This window comes from Centrocercus urophasianus, unplaced genomic scaffold (assembly GCF_019232065.1).
Source record: "Centrocercus urophasianus isolate 14NV4802_14NV808 unplaced genomic scaffold, USGS_Curo_1.0 seq_11, whole genome shotgun sequence".
Taxonomy (NCBI): Eukaryota; Metazoa; Chordata; class Aves; order Galliformes; family Phasianidae; genus Centrocercus; species Centrocercus urophasianus.
In genome coordinates this window covers 53,299,454-53,317,208 of record NW_024884253.1, presented here as the reverse complement: position 1 = coordinate 53,317,208, position 17,755 = coordinate 53,299,454, and the positions used below count along the sequence as shown (strand labels likewise).

Genomic DNA, 17,755 nt, shown 5'->3' with positions numbered 1-17,755 from the left:
AGAAATAGCTGCAAATTAGGAAACCAATTTGGAAACAGAGTGGTGTGTGTAAATTGCTATATTTCTCAGTACATTTGCATAAGTCTAATAAACCTATGATTGGCATATTTTCCATTGAATTTCATTTTCAGACAATAACTCTCCAGTTGTTTTTTTTTTTTTTTTTTGCTTTCCCCTGGCATAAATTACTTGATATAGTAGAGGTTGCACTTGCCTGTTCCCATGTACTGAAAGTTATGCTAAGGCACATGGAAGGCAGGGAGGTGATACGGGAGAATCAAAATGGCATCACCAAGGGCAAATCCTGCTTGACCAACCTAGTGGCCATTTATGATGGTGGAACTGCATCAATAGACAAGGAAAGAGCCACTGATGTCATCTAACTCAACTTCAGTAAGGTCTTTGACATGGTACTCCATAAAATCTTTCCCTCCAAATTGAAAAGATATGGATTTGATGGGTGGACTGTTCAATGGATGAAGAATTGACTTCAGGACTGAGTCCAGAGAGTCAATAGTTCAATGTCTGGATAGAGATTGATTTCAACTTGATCTAGTTTTGATGCTATCTCAGCTTGGAAGAAAACGTTACATCAGTTGACTAACAGCCATCCTTTCCAATATCAATTTTTCTGGTTTGAAAATCTGGGAGATAAAGGCCAGTAAGTAAACCTGGCATTATTTCACTTACTGTAGTAGCTGCATATCTTTATTCAATATAGCTACTGTAGTAAGTGAAATAATGCCAAGTCAACAGTAAAGAATCTGATCTGTCTGTACTACTGGCTTTTATATTTCTCCTGAACCAGATTACTGGGCAGCACAGAGCAGCTTATAAATATAAACAGCTAGCATGGCTGGATTCATACAGAGGATATCAATCATATAACAGCCATGACCCTAGGCTGAGCAGAAAAGAGAACATAAACAATCCCGGTCTGGACAGGCTTTGATTAACACACATCAAAAGACTGCTTGTACTTGGAAAAAGACCAATATTTCAAGTATGTTTTTTTAGATACTAAATATCAGTTGTCTTCAATCTAAACATAATCAGAGACATTACTGTAAGTAATTGTCAAGTTCAAAAATCAGTTGTCTTCAGAAAAAAGAACAGAAACAGGGGAAAAAGGAACAAATTTATAATAAAGTGTGAACTTCATCTATTTTCTGTCATGCCAACAGGTACTTGATGGTCCAAAGAACATAGAGCACAGGAGGGATTTACAGAGTAACTTTAGGACTAGCATGAGAGTTCCTGATCACCTCTCAGATTATTACATTTTATAAATCTTCCATTATCTGAAAAGCATTGGGTCCATCTGTAAATCACTGATAAAGAGGTTTCTTACTAATCAGAGACAAAGCCTTAACTATTCCCTTGTGCGATATAAAGAACTCCTGAACTGAGTTGATGAAACAGATGAAAACCTTGCTTGACAGAAGACATAGAATGATAATATAGTTTCTAATGCTGATGAAAACTGTGTGAAAAATGTGTTTTTCAGAAGTTAATTCTTCTGTGTTCTGTGAATAAGTAATTGACCATGATCCAGGATTTATTTTGTTGTTGTGCTGCTCCCAGTGTACAGCTGATTACTCTGTGACCTTGGAAAATTCATACTTAGTTGAATTTGGCCTTAATCTTTCTGCACCTCATTTTACTTATTAGTATAATTATTATAATAATATCTGTCTCAGGAGAGCATAAGGTGGCTTCATCAGCTGTTATTGTGGCTAATAATAATAGGATCTCTATAGGCTACGTTAGTTTATTTTACAATAAACGGTTTTCCCAGAATAACAGATAGGAGATTAACAATAAATTGAGCCCACTGGAAAACTGTCCTGAGAATTGCTTTTCTAGTAATACTTAGGTCAACACAACCTGCTCCTCTGTTGAGTTTAATGATTTAAACCTATCAGCACAGTTATACAAGCAAGCTGTTTAAAATGTGCAGAATGCTGAAGAAAACTTCCCTTCCATGCTAAATATTTTTCCACGTTTATTAAGAGGAGGGTTGGGAATAGACACAGAGGGTTCAGTCAGGCATGCAACAACTATTGTATAATTACAGCATCATTTCTAATTTATCGTTCATATCACCCATGGCTATTAGCAAATAAGACTGCTAATCAAATCATCTATTGTGTTCATGGAAAGTTCACTGCTTTCACTTCCTTGCACTTTCTAGAAACACAATTTTACAGTGTCAACTAGCTTGACAGTTATGTAAACATGCAATATTTAGCAAGATACATGCAATATTTAGCAAGATATAAACTCATCCTAATTTCAAATATGCTTGTGCCACCAACCTTTAAACTCACTTGTATTAAAATGTAATTTTGCCCCACTGCATTTAAACAAACTACACAGACTCTAGTTACTGAAATCAAAATGTTTAGAATACAGCAGATTTACATTCAAACAGAAAACAAGCACTCAGAATAGAGAAAAACAGTGTTCAAGGATTCATGCATGCAGGTTTAGAACAGATTCACAGGATGGAGTAGGGAATCAGCAGACAAGAAATTCTATTTCCTCAGTTATGTGAAACTTTTATTATGAATTGGTTTTGGTTCAGCTCCTACATCGTATCAGGAAGAAGGCAGATTTCAATCAGAGTCCTAGGTAGCACAGTAAGACAGCCAGATGAGTACTATGGAATTGTACAACACCTTTCAGAAATTTTTAAGAAGAATGAGAATAATTTCTAGGTTAGGATACATATCCATATAAGGCACCTGTGTTTTAGAACCTATAACACCTTTCACATTCAAGCTTATTCAGATGGATAGCTAAGGAGAAGAGTTCAAATTTCTGGCAAGCAAAGGAAAGAACTGAATTCATCCCATCATGTTCTGAGTGAGTATTGCTACTTAAAAATGTTTAATACTCCAGTGCAAGCTCTAGCGAATAACTTTAAAAAGGCAAAACTGCATTTAAATTACATCACCAACCACCAAAATATCTGATACACTCTTACACAAGGACTTGCAATCTCTGCTCTCACACCTACCCACAGCACTTATCTAAACACTTCACAAACCCACAGGTGGTCTGCAGTGTTTCTGATGACAAACAGCTCTATTCTCCCACCTGCTCTGTCACTTTGTACCAGCAGCTCCAACACTTTGTTTCCATATAAAAGACTTTCCCTATCCTCAGGTTTCATTCAAACATGCAGTAAACATTCAACATCAACTACCGCATGCAGCTTCCTCCACCTCATTCTTCACCATACAGGGATAGCAGATTCCTGCAGCTGACAGAGGACAGGCCAAGAAGAGGAGCAGAAGGCATGACTTGTGTTAAAAAACACAAAGATATTGGACAGTAATGGCTGTGGAATATCAACTTTAGCAGCTGGGAGAAGTGTTTTCTTCTGGGAAGTTAATGGCATCTACTGCATAGTTCTTGAATGTTGCCACAGTATTTGAATGCCTATTATTGGATGTGAACAATAGCCTTAAAAAAAGTCAATGAAATAAATCAACTTTCAAGAAAATATTTTCTTTCAAATAAGATTAAAAAAAAAACAACCCAAAAAACAGCTCCAGACAGCATATTCATGAATCCATACATTCTTCTGAAATGGTGAATGTCAGAAATAGACATGCTTCACAGTTCTAGGATTTACTTCAATCATATACACATAGTTTTCTGAGTCCAAAGACTAACAAGTAGCCTGGCAGAATTCTTAAAAAATTCTCACAGAAAAATAAGAGTCAGGAAAAATGTCATTACGTGCTTAGTGAACCAAAAATCCTTTAAAAAAAAAAAAAAAAAAATTCTTTTCATTATTAATTTCATTAGATACTTATGGGAATGGGTTACAAAGCTCAATCCAAAAAGTACAGTATTAAGGGGAAAAAAAAAGGCAACATTTCTATTTTTATTAATATCTTGGCAATATTTCCAGATGGCCATGGTTTGCCAGTGGATTGACAGGTCCTGCAGTAGAACACTCCCAGTGTTCTATTATTGGTATCTACTGCATAGAAGCCTTATTTCCCTAGAAGTCTTTTCTGTCAAAAACACTGAATTATTTTAACTTTAACTTGTAACTTTCAAAGACCTCTAGAACCAGCAAACAAAGTTTCACAACATATGTGTGAATCCCGTAAACATTTCAGAAACTAAAAGCACACAGATTATTGTGTATATACCAGTTACAAATTTTATAAACATTGCATGGAAACATCATACATTAGTTTCAGGCTGGAAATACCAATCTGCACTGAGTTAAGTATTTGCAAAAATAAGTGGCCTGAAGCTATAGTTTATTTTCCATCAAGTATATGAATTCATGGATGATTATACTTATTCAGAACCTCAGTACTTGAGCTTTTATCTAATTTGGAGACAGAAGAAGGCATTTAAAGAAACCAGGGACCTTCAATAGGTGACCTCTGAATTTTTCTCCTCTATTTTCTCCTGGTACTAACATCCCCCAAATACACTTATGCAGAATCACAACATTAAAAAAAAAAACAAAAAACAAAAAACAAAACAAACAAACAAAAAAACAAAACAAAAACAAACAAAAAAAAAACAAAAACAAAAAAAACAAAACAAAACAAAAAACAAACAGAACAACAAAAGCTTTATCACATTAAGTGAACTACAGTGTTGAAATGAAGCCCATAAGACATATGTTTTAATTAAGTATTTCATATAATCATCACTTCTGAAACATCCAGTAGCATGTTCATGAATTTCCAATTTTTGACAATTGGAAAATAATAGGTGATATGTATGACATGACATAAAAATATGCATAACAATCATGAAAAATCCTTTAATATGCATTGGCAAAGATAGGAAACCTCAAATGTAAAAGGTCATTTGAAAATAAAAAATTTAGAATCTTTTTGATGTAATTATTCTTGATGTTTGATTCTGTAAACTTTTGATGAATATCTGTTTAGGTTGCTATCAGCTTAAAATATGTGAAGAAATACATAGTAAAGAACAGAGCTTACTACGAAAGCAATACTGCTATTTTCTCTTGTCTCAAGTATTTTTTTTTTCCTAATTATCTGACAATTTACCACTGACATTCTTCATCCTACCTACATTCTCATTAATATTACGTCTGATAACCTTGTAATTTATATTTATCATCAGACTGGTCTTATGAACTCTTCCTCATCCTTTTCTAAGGAATGGAAAGATTAAATAACTTGCAGCCTTATTTCTTATCCACCTTATTCTCCAATTTCTCTTTAAGTACAGTTATATTACCTGATATTTGTTTTCACTGCCACATTTGTTATTCCCTCATTAATAACTTTAAAAACAAAGAGAATAAGTTCACTGGTACTAGTTTATTAAAATGACAGAACACTATCACTGTGACTGATTCATTCATATTAGACACAAGACTTGAAAATAACGAGGAAAAGGAAATATACAGATGTGTTTTGTTAATTTGTTTATTTTCTGGTTAATGTTAAAAGTATCACTCTAAAATTACATTTGTTTGCAGCTGTGATGTACAAAGGAAAACAAGCATCACAGAATGTATTCTGTGATTACGAATTATGAAAAATTTAACCATTCATATTTCTTTAAGAATTTATACTTCAATCTTTGATACTTGATTAAAATCAAATGATCAATATAAACTACAGCATTATCTTGTTTAGAATTTTTGCTTTACTTTTTGTTTTGCCTTTTTTTTTTTTTAATATTTTTTTTGAGATTACACAATGCGTCTCCTTTGTCAGCCTTGGAAAAATGTAATTTACAAGGTTACAAAGATACAGCTCTAATTCCCAAGCGTGCATCTGTCATATATACAGTCATAATAAGAGAAATGAATATGAGTAATCTACAGTTCTTAACCTTCAATTTTATACACTTAGTAGAAGTGTTTTCAGTGAAGGCTATATGAGAAGAATAAAGATGTCATTGAGAAGGAAAATCAAGGCCATAAGTTACACTGCCAGCTGTAAGCAAATTGTCATCATGCTGTAGAGGTTAGATAGACAAGTGATGCTGAGCACAACAGCTTTCATACGCTGGTGCATGAAAGTGATCTTAGGGATTCCTTGAAAAGATCACTAAAACCAGTATCACTCACTGACTGCAAGAGGGAGGATGCTCAGCATTTACGAAGTGTGAATCATTCATTTTCCTTCTCTCCTTAAGGTACAACTGAGAAGATCTAATGTCTCAGTGCTGTTTCTGTAAACCAGTTTGGCTCAGTACCTCCAAAGAACCCTCTTGCTTTTAGCTTGCTTTTTTTCAATTGATCAAATTAGCTATCTGAACTGACTCAGTCAGATGAGAAGCTGAGTTAATAAAAGGGAAGTGGAGCTAGCAGCCCAGCCTGGTGACAGGAGAGAAATCTAGCTGAAACTGATATGTGCATCTTCTGTGCACAACATCTCACTACAATTGGGGCAAGATACCTGATACTCTTGAGACTTTTTTTGAAAAAATTCCAGAACTACAAAACCAAATAGATTTGTAAATGGTATATTAAAAAAAACATATATAAAAACATGGTGGTAGTGGTGAGACAGTAGATATATGAGGATAGAGACTATTCTGAGGATAAAACCAAAGTTGTTGATACTCTCATGTAGACAGTACAACAACGTGAAAACTCTTAAGTAGAAAGCCAATCGCTATTGTTTTAAATTGAATTTTTGTGTTGATAATGTAGAAAACTACCGACACATTTCAGTATCACTCTCTCCTCCCCCAAAAAAACTCCATACAACTTTAAGGCAAAATTATCAGCTATGTTATCTATTAAAAAAGAGAAGACTAAAAAAAGATGTACATATGATATACATATACAGATGAAACTTTATCTGAAACTAGTTTCAGTTTAAGTACTAGCATTGACCCGAATTTGCTACTGTCCAAAAGATAGTGAACATCAGCCATTATAGCCACGATGATTTAGCATTTCAAAATCAATCAAGAAGGGCACCTAAGTTACGACTAGGTCACAGTCCAGTTGGTCTTGATTTACTATTTCAGTAAAATACCGTGTCTTTTAATTACAGTAAATCCAATAGTCAATTTAAAAACATATGTATGCCAGTGACAACCGATCTCATGTTTCAGGTTCTTCTTCTAGTGTTATAATTTGAAAAGGACATGAGTAAAAGAGAAAAATATGCATATGAATAACTACTTAACCTGCTCCTTTTTTACGTGTATGTTTTATGTCTTTTTTTCTTTAATCAGTACTGTTGACATTTCTTCTTCTGATTTGTATAATAATTATTATATCATTAAGTTACCCTTTTTAAAGTTTCTTGCATAGTTTCTTTCATTTTCATATTTATAAAAAAAAAGAAAATAAAGATATAATTCTATAATATTATACATGAGTGTTCATAACTGAAATAGTCAAAAAGCAAAGCAAAACAATAAAAAAAATAACCCAATAGTATGGAGCTATAAAGGAAAAGATCAGGATTGAGAAGGACCTGTAGACCCTGATTAAAAAATACACTCTTGTTTGTGCTTAGATTACAGATGTTAAGGGAAACAAATATTTATATGACATACAGTGAAAATGGTATTTATACTTGATAAAAGGAAAATAACCTACAGCGAGTCTATTTAATACCTTCAGATTTTGTTTTGAATATGAATACAACTCAAATACTGCAGGTAACTCAGAAAATCTGTTGAAGCTTCAGCACTCGATCAGACAGGAGCAACAGAGCTTCCAAAACCAAAACAACCTTAACTTACTAGTTGATATATAAAAATCAACAGATTTCTGAGCCATTTTTTGTACAGCCTACAGCTTCTACACAGCCTACAGTAGGCCACTAAGCTCTATCGATCTCCCTGTGAAGATCACAGTGAAGATTCATCAGGAACAAAGTATATTACATGATGCGTGGATGATGGTGAGTCATTTCTATCTCTCAGTCTTTTCTCAGAGTTTGATATTCTGTACCATATGGCCACAATCTTCATTAAATGAGGTTTTAGAGAAGTCATCTGATGGCAGAATGGAAACAGCTTTGCTAAGCAGCAGAGTTGTTAATCAATAGGTGGAAGATCTGAAAGTGGTGATTCCACGGAAAGAAAATCCCATATAATCCCGGATTCAGGTCTAAGCACTTATTAGGGCAGCAGGAATATAAGCAGATATATTTATAATACTGCTTCTTTCTGGTTTTGGACTATTAACCAATCACCTTCTGCCCAGCAGAATGCAGTTTATTTTCCCAGCATTTCTAGTATTTCAGGTAGTTTTTCATTTTCTCTGCCATCTATCATGGGCTGTGCTTTCAGCAACTGTTCATTTGTCCCTAATGTTATATCTTGATTGTGAATTTTCCTCTACCTATTTTCTTTTCGTCCAAAATTTTTGTATCTCAATTTTTCTTCACACAGTCCTAGATTGTCTAGTTTTAATGAAAAAATCATCCATCTTTTTTCAAAAACCACAGAAAAAAAGCACTTTTTATAACTTTCCATCTTAAAGACATGCAGAGTCTAAGGGAGCATTCAACACAGCAAATTTTGTTATAGAAGATTTTTCAAGTTCGTCATACTGTAAAGAAAGAAAACTAGACTGCTCTGGGGAGTAATCAGGAATGGGAGTTGGACTCTGGAGAATTGAATGGCCCTTTGCTATTCAAATATACATGGACACATGCATGGTGGGCAAGGGAAGGAAGAGTGTGTCAATGGAAAGGGAACAATTATTCTCACATCTCTTTCTAGGAGCAACGATACGTGGAGAATTGTGGTCATCTCAGAAGAAAGGTGAAAAATATCCCTGCCCTTGGCAGGTAGGTTGGACGTAGTTGATCTTTAAGATCTTTTCTAACTCAAACAATCATATCATTCTATGAAAAGCATGCAGACAAGGTTCACTGGACTCCCCATATGTTTCCTCTTTGGTTGATATAAAAGTAGCTTCAAACCACACTTAAAAGTTAGCTTTCCAGAATGATCTTTTTAAAAATCTCCAAACTTTTCAGAAAGTTCTCTGAGCACATAAAGATTACTTTTAAAAACTGCAAATTCAGACTGAAAAATTAAAAAATAGTTCTTTATGACCACAGTGTAAGGGTAACTAACGTCTTTCCTGGATTAAGAACAACAGACTTTGACTGCTGTCGTCCAGGTTTTCTGTGTTTACACTGGACTTTTTTTCCAGCAAAAGGTCTGAACTCTGAGTAACAGAACAACAATTTTCAAGAAGGTAACCATGCACCTAGCATTTAGTGGTCTCTACTGTTCCAAAAAGACACCAGCAAAAGGTGGTTGCATTGAATATTCTGAAAATCCATGACCATAACAATACATGAAAATTGTTTTCTCTTAGCCATGCAGCTATTATCTTTATTATGGCTGAATTCATGGACTGCCTAAAGACTTTACTAAAGACTTTTACTGAAGACTTCTTTTGTTCATTACCAATTTTATAAGTTTAAATATTTTGGTGAAAGGATCTTACCCGTGCTTTCTGCTCCATCTCCATCATTAATCTTTCATGTTGCTCTGCTATTGCCAGTGTTGCAGAATGGACTTTCTGATATATCATTTCTCCTTCTCGTGTCTGAAAGGTGAACAGCCCTTCTCCTGTGTCACACATCCTGCAATAAGAACATAAGGAAAAAAATGAGTACTGTGTAACTTTTATCTATTATAAAAAGTGCACACCTTATGATGGAAAATGCCAACTTTTATAGTTAATCTTTTATAGTTAATCTCTGGGATTCTGAATATCTGCAGTTATTTTTACCACTGAAGAGAGACATATTCCAAGAGACAAATGCAGAACTCTATGAACGTAACCTCTAAATTCAGTTTTAATCATCCTCTGAACAATAAAAAAGAAGTTTTATCACAGAATAAAACTGGAGGTAATACAGGTAGATGTTTATGGCATTGTTTCAAATGTCTGCAGGGTAAGTAAGACCTGAATTTTGTTCTTCTAACCAATTGATGAAAGAAGCACAAAGCATCTCATGACATTGAAAAGCTGACTTTGACTTTTTAACATAACACTGTTCTTTTCTTTGAACTCTACAAAGAAGCTGCATGGAAAACCAGCATTACAAGGGTTAAAATACAGCTGCCTCAGTATGTTTGTGTGAGGCAGCATTTAAAGCTATCTTGATAATAACAAGAGACATTTGCTCTGTTTGACAATAGGAACAGTAATTCTGTTGCATAAGAAGATTAAGTAACAACAACAACAACAACAAAATCAACTGTCTTCTTTTGAGAGAGCAACTATTGTTATCCTTATCTGTGATATCCTTGTGGGATTGTTAAGAGGAACAGAAGTGTTATATATGCTAAATGCAGTAACAGAGGTCTGGGAAACAGAAAAAGTGACTAGACATCAATGATTATTGAGTTACTTTGCAGCCCTATACCGTGTTAAACAGTGGTGCAATTTGACACACTTATATTAGCAATTCCATTGCATTATCTGGGGCTGATTTTTGCATTCTTTATCAAATTCCTCTTGCAATTTTAGAAATGGAACAAAATAAAACTCTCCCTGTAAACATTTCAGAATTATCTCTGACAGAAAATTGTTATTTGAGTCACCAATACATAGCGTACTTCAACAGTATAAATATTTCCATTTGCCCTAGAACACCAGGTTTTTAAATTTCTTTTTGTTTGCTTAATTATTTTTCATGATATCTATTTTTTTATTTTTTTTTTTCCTATTTTTTTTTTTATCCCAGCACCTCAAATATGTCCCCAGAAAGCCCAGGGCATAGAGAATGAGCAAGCATTTCACAAAAATGTGTACTGATAAGCTGAATATTAAAACATAAAGATATAAATATTTTTAAAGTTTGCACCCCAGAATCTAGATTATTATTCAGAGATTGGATTTTCAAAATACTGTTCAATCAAATTAGCATATAGAACTATATTATTTGAATTAAATAATCATTAAATACTTCTACTGCTATTTTACATGTACAAACACAATTACAAGACAGCTTTTTGAAAACAGAATCATTTTTGCCAGCTCTTTTTAAAAGATTAGAACAAACCTTTCTATGTAATTTTATTTTAAAACACCTGTCTTTAATTTTTAAAATTGTTTCTAAATAATTCAGAACTGAGCAGTTCATTTTGATTTCAGAACTGATGAGTGAAAATAAAACCTTTTTTTAACATCTGCAAGATCTTTGCCTGTACACTGGAGGGGGCATGCTTTCGTTGACTCTGCTACAAAGAATGCGTGGCTGTGAGTGAGTGTGCTGGGCACAACAGAAAGTATTGGAGGCAGAAACAGATGAACTAGAAATGCTTCTGGAAAATACCTGGTGAACATACTTAGTAATGATAAATCGAGTTGCCAAAAAGAAAGCCACAGCCTTAGGAATAGATGACTTACGATATGACAAACACCCATAGCTCTGAAATAGAACCAGTCTCCTCCCATCCAGAGATGTAACGAAAATACAATTCAGTTTGCAGAGAGGAATTATTTGATCAGCGTTGCTGTGATAGGCTAATTAATAAACAAAAGGAAAATAAAAAAAACCCACTTAAATCCAGTGCAGATTGGGATCCCTGTTACAAACAGTTAAGATACTTTGTATCCTTAGACACAATGCATTAAATGCTTATAGTAGAAATAAAATGTCTCAAGAGTTTTGAGACATAATGGCAACAGTCTTTTAGATCCCTCAGTGCATCATATAGCTGGTATTCTGTTTTTGTGTAAAGATATCTTAATAAAATTCAAACAGCATGAAATGGAAAGTCTGGAAAAAAATGACAGGGTTTCAGAAACTGAAGCAGAATACAGTTTCTTTGTTGGTTTCAGAGGATGAAAAATCCTACAGGGATAAAAACAAGAAAGCAAGGCAATAGAGCGTGATTAAGATTTGATTCAGGAGTTAAGTTGTTTATTTTGACCGAGCAAATTTAATTGTTCCCAATGTCGATTCGACCACAATCTGCATGGCCAGTGTGCTGCTGAGGCAGAGGCAGCCACCCAGGCCTGCACCTGGGGCCTGACTCTCCAGCAGGAGAAGTTTACTTCAGCAGATGAGACACGTCAGTGGCAGAAAGCTCCTGACAGCAGCTTCCCAGCATCTGGATTTTCAGTTTTCTGGCTAACAGCATACAGCTTATATGCAGAGGTTCCAGATTGGACGTGGAGGAAACTATGCTGAAGTATCGATAAGGACTAACTTGCTTTTACATTTAACATGACTGAAAGGTGCCAGAAGTGAAGCATCATCAGAACCTGGCAAACTTGAGCTCCATAAAAGGAAAAACAGAATTAAACTCCGTATTTTTCTATCTGAACCTGTTATTTGCAATCAGCTGCCCAAAGAGGTGAATCCCTATGCTATAGTGAAGTTTCTCCTTTCTTCTCCTCAGTGATTTATTGTGATTGGACCTTAGGACATCAGGAAAGGTGTGTTTAAGGCTTTGTTTCAGTCCTTTGAGGAATGTTTGAAACACATGAAAACACAAACTAATTTAGAAGAACTTCTGGAATTAGAAGAAGAATGATGAAGTTGAAAACAGATAAAGGGGATCGTGTTGAAAAGGCACGGCAGCTTCACTTTTATGGTCAAGCAGACAAGAGAAAAGAAGACGAGTTGAAATATACTTCTGTATTTGTTCTATTTACAGTCAAAACAAAATAGACCAAAAACATTATTTTCTCTACAGACTCTTCTAGACATCAGAGAACTGCCCGTTTCAAATGACAGTTGCAGGTTTTACCATGCTAATGTGTTGAAATGAATCGGAACAAACTGTGGGTAAATTAATTTATATTTGTTCAAACTACACATGGCTATTCTTGACCCTATAATCTCTGGTTAGTGAGAATAATATTTTAAATTCAATCAAATCATTGTTGCTTGCAAACTGTCCTCAAAAACTCCAAAAATCTCTGTTGTCTACAAATCTTTTGAAATGAAAAATTACCTTTTCTGAAACAGACACTAAAACTTGTCATAGTTACCTCTTTTTACTATTCTGCAAAAATGTCTTCATTTTCTTTAGTCCCTAATAAATGAAAACTTGGTAATCATTTTATTTAAATGTAGTAACATATTTATAACTTTGATATTTTCCAACATAACTTATAAGAAATGACAGAATGAAGGTGTGGACCTCTTATTTTTCTGCTACTGCCATAGGCTTGCTCTGCAGTTCTACCAACATTGTATGACCTTCACAGTCAAAAAAAAAAAAATCACCAATTTTGTATATCTTAATTTTTTTAATGAAGCTTATCAGCCTGTAGATGTTTGAAATATGCCGATGTTAGCTTCTCTATTTCTGTGTATTCCATCTTTAAAACAGGGATATCATTAACCTATGCTTTAGGATATTTAAGGATTCAAGAAATTAAAATGTATGAGATGCTTTGAATGAAAAAGAAAAAACTTATTTTTTCCTGTATTATTACAGAATGATATAAATTGATAGATAATGAAACAACCAGGTAAACAATCTCTGAAGATTAGCATAACATTTTTAGTTCTTAAAATACTGCTTCAGCTTTTCATAGCTGCCATTGTTAGCAGATCTGGCTCAAGACACAGGAACAGGAATAAGGTAAGTGCTAAGGTTGGGGCTTAGGACAAACTGGATTCCGAGATCCACAATGAATGTTCTTGTTTTTACTCAGAAAAAGAACTTGAATTCAAGAAAAAGGAATTTTCCCACTATTTCTGCCAGATTTTCTTAACGTTTCTCAAATCCACACAATGGTTTCCCACTGTCTCTACTTGCTACAGTAGATCTGTCTTTTAGAACAAAATTAATATAATAAAATCAGCATTGTAAACCCACAGAATGCTCTCAAAAAGAGAAAATTTGTTGAATTGACCACTATTTACATACAAATAATACTGTTTCCCAAACAGAGATTCATACTCTCATGCTATGGTTGAAACATATAAGTTTAATAACCAGTACAATATTTAGCTAGTGCATGTATATTTGCATGAGAGGATGACAGTTTGACAGCTTTGTTTCACTATTTCAGTGAAGGGTAGAATGCATTTTCACAGTAAAGAAGGCTGCTGAGACACTCAGGAACAAAGTTTTCTATGTCTTTTCCTTAAAACAGTGGATAAATGACTGTAACTACGAAGGTTTTACTTCTAATATATTTAAATCTATTTTCTAATGGTTTTGAGTGATTCTTTTTTATCCTCAAATAGTATAGCACTGAAGAAATAACAGCTGATATGTAAATTCATTTCTTAGCAGTATGTAAGACTACAGAAAAATAACTAAAAAAAGGTAAATATCATTAAATAGATACTGTACAAATGTAATAAATAACTTTTATTATTATTAAGTAATTAATAATTATATCTCTTAGTAGCTAATACATAATAAATAACTAGTACTTTTGTTTGGCATGTGTAATTTTTCATGTAAAAATACTTCCATTTTTGTATGAGAATGGATCGTGATTAGGTACTGCCCAGGAATCAGAGCAGTAAAAGCCAGCAATATCAAACAGGATGTAATTACTTTTGCATAGCCCATATTCAGTGTGTGAAAGATGATTTCCTTTAAAGAGCAAAGCTGTTCACTTGGACTCTTCAAGATGCAGATAAGAAGTTAGCTGGGTCTTACTTCCTGTATGCAAAGAATGTGTCAGTTGCCATGCATGGAACCAGACGTGCTACTGTCACAGGAATAGAATAAATTTTAAACGGCTTTTCTTTAAAGATGTGATGCTATGGATACTGTTCTGAAAAGAGCCAAACAGGATGCAGTATTTAACTCTGCACTGAGGCACTTATTTCTTGTGTTGCTACAGCTTTGATTTTTTAAGGAGTAGTAGAAACTAGCAATTTTGCCTTCAATTTAACTAGATTATCAGAGAAGATACACAAACACTGCCTCCCTTGTGGGTATCTCACTTTCATTCTTCCCTTGTTGTTATCTCAACTTGAGCTAAGCCGTTTTGACAGAAAATCTGTTTGTTCTTTGTGCGCAAGGACGTTACACACAAACACAGACTTGCTAACCAGTAGAGCTCAGAGGAAATGAATACAAAGCTCCCTCGAGGTTCTAAAAGCATTGCTAATTCCAACTTTCAACACATGCTAGCTTACTTTCTCCCAGAGTTGCTCCTTCTTGGGAAAATAATAATTAAAAAAAGCCCAACAAAACAAAGAAAGCAAATAAATTCTTTATGACAGGGGCACATTTAGACAAAAAGCTCTATTAATACCTAGAAATAGCAATCACAAAAATCGTAAAATAAATTATGTAGATTTTTATAAAACCGTGATGTGAATTTTTACAAAACTGCAATGTGAATTTTAAAACTGTGATGTGAGAGGATAGAAAACCAGAGGAAGAATAAAGAAAATCTTGCTAAGAATTCAACTTACAATAATGCAGGCAAAAAAAAGTGACACATCTGGGAGTAAATCAGTACGAGAAAATGATAACTACATACATAGAATATTTGTGGGATTCAGGAAAGGTCTATAAGTGAAATGGAGAGAAAGCAATTAATAGGAAATGTACAGAAAGTGTAACTTATTCAGAGACAGACATGGTTAGAAAGTCATAAAGATGGGATGAGGTCAGTGAAAGTAGGGAAATATCTTGTGAAATATCTATGAAAGGCAAATGAAGACCACCAACACAAAGCACAGCAGTGATAAAAAGAGCAAAAGACAGAACAAGCAGACACAGAATCTCAAAATCTGCTGAGCTTGGCCTGTTGCTCACATCCTATGTGAATAATGAGTTAGATTGCCTTGCATTGCTGTCAGCATTTCCGAATTTCATCAGAGTGTCGAACAGGGACACCCTGGCAATTTTATGATCTGAGGAGCAAATAATGAAAATCATTTGATATATGAGAGCATCTGCCTCATTTATTTAGGCATCCTTCTAGATGATAGTTACTTACCGGGAAGAATATGAAACAAGAAAAAAGTAATTATGCGTAATTTCTAATAATTGCTGGCTACAGACATTTGTTCCTCCGTAGCATTTATCGTCATGTTGTTGCAGTTCAGTCAAGACGGGTAACTTTCTGCTGCTCCTGCACATGTTTATGAGGTAGGGCAATTTACAATGTTAAGCTAGCGCTCTTTCATGTGGAATCTCCTTGAATTTGGCATTAGTTAATACAGAGAACGCGGATTACCACACTATGTAGTTCAGTAACTTGATCACACAGCTTAGCCCTGAAGATTTGTTCAAGGTCAGATCTTATATTTCTTGAGTCATCCTCAGCAATTTCAACTAGAAGAACTAAAAGCACCTGAATAGCTTTCCTAATAAGTCCTTTTATGGAAACATTTTGCAATTCTGAGAAGTTAGAATGAAAGGGAGTGATGATTTTCTCCCAGACAGCTGGCACTCCATCACTCAGAGGAATCCAGCAGTCCTCTAATATTTCCTACAGGACCATGATACTTTCCAAGTGATAGCTTTTTAAGAGATTACCTGCAGTCAAGGTAACAAAAAAATGTACGTGCTAAAATAATTTCTTCCCTAAATTGAATGATCACTTAAGGGGCATAATAAAATACAGGCTAGACTTTTTTTTTTTTTTTTTTCCTCATGGAAACTTATTTTTATTTGTTTTGTCAAATGGGAGAGATTTCAGTACAGTACTAGAGGTAATTATGTCTCTAGGGATCCTTTTTCTTCTCATTGCCTGGTCTGTCACTACAATTGGTGTCTCTGTGCTGCCCTTCATGATAGCACATTTAGACTAGTGGGGCATATATCACATTGTTAAAGCTTCAGGAAACTATCCCAGTCCTCCATGTCAGACTCTGTTCACTTATTGCTTAATGAAGGTACAAATAACAGGCCGCGTTTTTCTCTGGGCTATACAAAAAATTGTCTACTAGTACTGTAATTCCCTAACTAATTTCCATCAAGTTATTCCTATCCATAATAAGACACAGTGGCAAGAATTTGCATTTTCTTTCCAAGCTTTGGTTTTGATAATAAGCAGGATTCTGTTTTGGACTTGTTTCAGACCATCTTTATTTGAGTAGCTACAAAAATTCCTCACCCACTCTCATTAAAATGTTTTCATATATTTTAATTACCTTGGTATATCAGAATAGAGTCATCAGCCAGTGAGAGATATCCTAGAGTCAAATATGCTGAATCCCAAATACGAACTTTAATCTACCTACAATGTTTTGTTTTGTTTTGTTTTTTAACAAACTGCTAAATGTTTTAGATAAAATCATCTCACTCAGCATGGTTCAGCTATTATTTTTCCTGTCACTTATAAATGAAAGGGATATAGCTCCTGAGTGCTGGAACCTAGGATCATATTCAAATACAGTTATTTGTTACAGGATATCTGTCATCCTATTATTCCCCAGTGACAACAAGATCACCTTGCAACAGTATTACTTAGTTCTCTTCACCGCAGTAAGCAGCGCAACACAGGTGAAACAGTGTTAATCTGCAGTAATAACATTGATTTTACCAAATACAAAAATGGTAGAGAGAAAACCCAAATAAAGTCATTACTGCTTAAAACAAATAAGAGCATAATAGCGCTAGAACCCTGTGGCAGTGCATCACTACTTGCTATAATAGAGGCAATAAAACTTAGTGGCCCAGGATCTTTATTTTCTTCTTTTTCTTTTTTAGAGCCCTAAAGCCAAATCTTTATGTTTGGGACTATTTCTAGCCAGAGTCTTGCTGATAGAAACCTTTTAAGGTGAGACTTGCTAGTGTCCAAAGTGTTTCTTTGGCACGGAATGTGCCAATGTGGCACAACTCCAAACTCATTCAA

The 17,755-nt window shown here is 34.5% G+C and overlaps 1 protein-coding gene across 1 annotated transcript in view; it reads right to left on the bottom strand.

Annotated features, from left to right (window-relative positions):
• DOK6 (docking protein 6) overlaps window positions 1–17,755 on the bottom strand; it is a 236,534-nt gene that overhangs the window by 52,845 nt on the left and 165,934 nt on the right. Inside the window, exon 6 of the mRNA XM_042840015.1 lies at window positions 9,455–9,593. Coding sequence (XP_042695949.1) covers window positions 9,455–9,593 — 139 coding nt within the window. The remainder of the gene's footprint in view (window positions 1–9,454; window positions 9,594–17,755) is intronic.